The sequence below is a fragment of the Lepeophtheirus salmonis genome, chromosome 13, assembly GCF_016086655.4.
Source record: "Lepeophtheirus salmonis chromosome 13, UVic_Lsal_1.4, whole genome shotgun sequence".
Lineage (NCBI taxonomy): Eukaryota > Metazoa > Arthropoda > Copepoda > Siphonostomatoida > Caligidae > Lepeophtheirus > Lepeophtheirus salmonis.
In genome coordinates this window covers 35213938-35218709 of record NC_052143.2, presented here as the reverse complement: position 1 = coordinate 35218709, position 4772 = coordinate 35213938, and the positions used below count along the sequence as shown (strand labels likewise).

Below are 4772 nucleotides of genomic sequence, written 5' to 3'. Positions count from 1 at the left end.
TTGATATAAAAGTATCCTACAAAGTATCAACTCAAACTATTTACACAGAGCCCTATAGACTATAGTATAGTTTCTGTATTTACATTGATAATAAAATACCACCGGCCATTTAAAATTCCCTCCCTTGACAAGAGATAGCACATGGAAATAAATTTAAATACACAAGGGGCTAGGAACGTACTCATTATTGAGTCATTTAGTTTTATGGCATAAAAGTGCAGGATATTTATATATGATTGATAATATTCAAATATAAACAATTCATTTTATAATTTTAATTTTCCATTTTTGAAAACAAGATGATTAATTGATTTGATGGATATCAGAATAAAGTAGGAGTTCCGTGACCCTTTATTTCCTTCCTTTTTCTTTCTTTTTCAGCTGTGTAACTTCCTTTTCTTTTTTAACCATCGTACGTACAAGGTGTGTAAATAATTATATAATTAAGAAATCTGTGATTATCATGTATTACTTTATACCATTGCAGACATCATCGAGGATTTCATCAACATGGCTGATCAAGAAGGAGATGATATGCAAACCGAAGTCGTAGCCCCAATCTCTACACCCGTGGTTACCGACATGAAAATCGCTATCCAAGAAGTGTTGAAGGAGGCTCTTATCCACAATGGACTCTCTCGAGGACTTCACGAGACCACAAAGGCACTTGACAAACGTCAAGCTCTTTTCTGCGTTCTTGCCGAAAACTGCGACGAGCCCATGTATGTTAAATTAGTGCAAGCCCTCTGCGCTCAACATCAAATTCCCCTCATCAAGGTGGACTCCAACATGAAGTTGGGAGAATGGGCTGGTCTCTGCAAGTTGGATAGCGACGGAAACCCAAGAAAGGTCACGCGTTGCTCCAGTGTAGTCGTGAGGGACTGGGGTAAGGGATCCCCCGCCGTTGACGCCGTTAAGGATTACATCGAATCTATGAAAAAATAATTTCCATCATTTCATAAATAAAACGCGTTACATTAACACTTCAATCGTTGTCTCCTTTTTTTAAATTTCCTTTTCTTTCTTTGTCATATCATGATTCATGTCCAATTAATTATCCACTAAAATGCTAATGAATGCATTAAGTGCGCCATTAATGCACAAGTTTGCTTATGTATTAATTGATAGGTAATCTTAACTGAAGTTAAGCTACTTGGTCAAGGTGTACAAATGGCTGAATTAATAGATTTGATACACTTGACGTACCATTTTCTCTTTCTTGCCAAGTCACAGGTATTATGGTACATGGTTGTTTTAACTTCTTTGCCATGGTAGATTTACTCAGCATTTGTCATAAGTCAACAGTAAGGGGTCCAAACGGGATTTATTGTAACTTCATGTGGTAAAGAAGATGCATTGTGGACTACTGTTATTATTTATGTTATTTCCGCGACCCGGATACTCAAACATTGGTGGTCATGATCTCTTCACTTCTCTCAGTAATCTCAAGGATCTTTGGATAAATGATCAAGAAGTTGTACAAGACTTTGAAGACGTCGCTCAGAATCTGGAGAGTATGGCGAAGCATTTAAGACAATATGTAAAAAGTCACAAAAAGAATGGACTCGACTCAGAAGTTAACATTAGCTTCCTTGGTCATCCTATCAACTCTTATCATCTGATCAAACATGTGAGCATGGGTTGGAGGGATATCGTAGATAATGTACTTAACGTTGAAAAAATTGTACGAGAAAAATTTGGTAATTAGAATGAATTTGTCAAATTCTGCGAACAGCAAGGAATTGTTTTTTTACTTAGATAAATTCCATGAGAGAGGAGAGAAGCAATTGCCTGATTATTACGACATTCAAGGCGCATCCTTTGGAATTGCACGTCTTATATCGCTATATGAATTAAATGCGACTTCTCTTGTTCGTGAGGGAAGAGTTGTTGGAGAACTTGGCGACTGGCAAACTATTTACTCAGAGCCCAGTCATGTGTCCCTCAATGGTTAGAAATGATTTTAAAATATATATTATATATATACCTATTATTTAATTATTATATAATTAACAGCTTGGGACGTGTACTCTATTGCTGCTGAAGCATTTTCCAATCGACTATTTAACGCCGGATATGACATGTTAGATTTGGCACTTAAGAAGCTAATGGAAGAAAAGATTAATCCTCCAAACGATCAAGTAAATTGATATTTTTCAAATTAAACTCGAAGTATCTTCTTTTATAATTAACAATATACCTGTAATTAGGTTGTTTTTAATGTCACTGCAACCCACTTGGAGATGGATGTCGTACGCTCATCTCTCAAGAAGGTCATAGAAATGCATAATGTGTTTTTGAAAAAGCGGGGGAATATTTCTTCGAGCCATCGAACTCATGATCATCCAGTTGGATTAAAGAAACCTAAAAAAAAATCTAAAAAGAAAATTTCCAAAAACCGCTTTGCAATTATGGATAATCTAATCAAAGATCTAGAAACATATGAAAATGCTTTAAAAAGTGAAGAAACATATGTTAAGACACCCATTCAAACAAATTTATTGTGTTCCGGAGTTAAATTTCGGACTCCGAAAGAGGATGCAGATCTGAGATGTTTTTATGCTGATTCAGGCAATCCGTGGTTAAAACTGGGACCCATTAAAACAGAAATTCTCAATTATGATCCATATGTAGCTGCATTTCGTGAACTATTATTTGATGAGGAATGTGATAATATTACTGAATATTTAAGTCCAAAACTTGATTTCCCTCCAGGAAGAATGAAGTCAAACTCTCTTAAAAATGACTGGACAATGAAAAAGTAAGAAAAATTGGGAATTAATTTTGTTTGTGTAAACTATAAGGGCTCGACCGATAAGAATTTTTTAAGGCTGATACTGATGTTGACTTTTTGGTGATAGAAGAAACCCAATTATCGATTAACCAACCGATTTTTCTCTTCAAATTACCCTTGAAAATGCAACAATAACAGTTACGTTAAGGTTTTGAATATGGCCACTTGTGCTATTCTATAATTTTCCTCATCAGTCATTACTTTAGCAATTAGTTGTATAATTTTTCTCCTGGTAATTCTTGGAACTGTCCATTGCTGTATTTACTCATATCCTTGTAAATATTTTGTTATTGGGTTGTGGATATTTTTAATGGCTGCTCCTGACACGTTTGAGTTGTCAAGGGCCAAGTTATTCAATTACTATGGATTTCGATAGTTGATTTCGTTTTTTATAATAATTATTTAATCTTGACTTTGAGGGGAAACGATATCGTTAATATAATCGGTAACTTTGATCAAAGAATCATTATTTTTATTCTGAAAATGCCTATAATTGGATTGCTGATATATTGGTCGACCTTTAGTATATATTATACATATGTTTGGAATATTATGCCGTAGAAACAAGAACCCAAGCTTGTTTAATTTATTATAAGCACGATCCCAAAATTAATTTTTTCCACAAAAGTTTAATCAAATATTAATTACTTTTTATACTAGCATTCCCATCATGATATTACTCTAATGCGATATTACCCTCTTCTCTTTTGTTAAATTCTGTTCATGACTAATAATTACCTTAATAATTTTCAGCACTTGGCCAGTTGAGGATGATAACAAAGTTTTGGAAAAGTTGACTTTAAGAGTTGAGGCAGTCATGGATTTACTTGCGAATAGTAAAAATAATGAATCTGATAAATTCATGGTAAATACATAATTACTCATATAATTTCTTCTGCATTATGCCTCTTTATTTTTAAAGTGTGGAAATTATGGAATCGGTGGTCATTATGGAACACATCCAGACTTTTCTGCTTATAGCCATGAAGAATTTAAAGTCCCTGGTTCAAAAGTGAATCGAATCAGTACTGTAATGACAATTTTGCAATCTCCTTCTGCAGGTATGTTCATGTCTAATGAATATGATCGTCAATGATTACTAATTTTTAGTTGTCCATAGGAGGAGCCACTGTTTTCCCATATACTGGTGCTTATTCATATCCAGAAAAGGGAACTGGAATCGGATGGTATAATTTGAAAGACGATGGCTATCCTGATGAACTCACTCGACACGCAGCATGTCCTGTTTTATTTGGACAGAAATGGAGTAATTTTATATTTGTTTAAAATAATGATCTTTGAGCTAATGATTTTTTAAATTTATTTAGTTGGAAATAAATGGATCGGATATACTCCTCAGATTTACAAGAAACCCTGCTCACTCAAAATGGGAACAAAACTTTCCGGACCTCTACCAAAGTTTAAAAGAAAAAAAGTAGAGAACAGTGTTTCTATTTGATTTATATTCAATTATCAATTAATTACATTCGTATATTATATGATTCAAATTATATACACTGTAATAATTATGAATTAGCAATTTCATATTATTTTTTGCTTATTTTTTGTGATATTCTTTCCTTTCAAATAAAAGAGATACATAATCCTTGATAATGCTTTGTTGGTTTCCGTTAAATTGGAGTTCTATCTAAGTTTATGTATACTTTCTTAGAAAAAAAAATTGTATTCCTTTTTGCATAAAAGTTTAAATCGAGTCATGTCCTTCATAAATATTGATTTTGGTTATTCCATGAAAAAAATGAATTTTATTGTTTCGATGTAAATTTGTAATTTAAATGTAAATAAGTATTTTTAAAAGCAATAAAATATTATGTATATGAAATTTAGATATTCCAAGGAATATCTAAAAAATAGAAAATGGAAAAGTCATGTGAAAATCCACTAGTTATATTATTTTTAGTAAATGCACTAGTAGTTAATATCACCTTTCCCAAACATGTTTTGATTCTTGATTCAA

The 4772-nt window shown here is 32.9% G+C and overlaps 2 protein-coding genes across 6 annotated transcripts; both read left to right on the top strand.

Annotated features, from left to right (window-relative positions):
• Positions 1-375: 375 nt before the first annotated feature.
• LOC121127663 (prolyl 4-hydroxylase subunit alpha-2) lies at positions 376-4408 on the top strand. 5 transcript variants are annotated; one of them, XR_011783130.1, is made up of 10 exons: positions 406-423; positions 488-1128; positions 1234-1700; positions 1759-1950; positions 2017-2141; positions 2211-2761; positions 3548-3659; positions 3717-3855; positions 3905-4061; positions 4123-4408. XR_011783130.1 is itself a non-coding variant. In XM_040723089.2 (10 exons), the coding sequence occupies exons 3-10, from the start codon at positions 1352-1354 to the stop codon at positions 4251-4253; spliced, it is 1746 nt and encodes a 581-aa protein (XP_040579023.1). In that variant the 5' UTR covers positions 406-423; positions 488-1128; positions 1234-1351; the 3' UTR covers positions 4254-4408. The 5 variants fall into 5 exon arrangements, 3 of the variants coding, with proteins under 3 accessions (XP_071748809.1, XP_040579023.1, XP_040579024.1); XM_040723089.2 differs by having other exon boundaries at positions 3915-4061; XM_040723090.2 differs by having other exon boundaries at positions 1228-1700; positions 3915-4061.
• On the top strand, positions 511-945 carry LOC121127664 (small ribosomal subunit protein eS12). The gene has a single exon (XM_071893110.1). It carries the CDS (start codon positions 511-513, stop codon positions 943-945), a length of 435 nt encoding a protein of 144 aa, XP_071749211.1.
• Positions 4409-4772: the final 364 nt, after the last annotated feature.

Coding starts and splice junctions, on each gene's coding strand:
- LOC121127663 (XM_071892708.1), top strand. CDS start 1,352: ATGCATTGTGGACTACTGTTATTATTTATGTTATTTCCGCGACCCGGA. Junction 1,701..1,758: donor AATTGTACGAGAAAAATTTG/GTAATTAGAATG, acceptor TTTTTTACTTAG/ATAAATTCCATGAGAGAGGA. Junction 3,856..3,914: donor TTTGCAATCTCCTTCTGCAG/GTATGTTCATGT, acceptor AGTTGTCCATAG/GAGGAGCCACTGTTTTCCCA.
- LOC121127664 (XM_071893110.1), top strand. CDS start 511: ATGGCTGATCAAGAAGGAGATGATATGCAAACCGAAGTCGTAGCCCCA.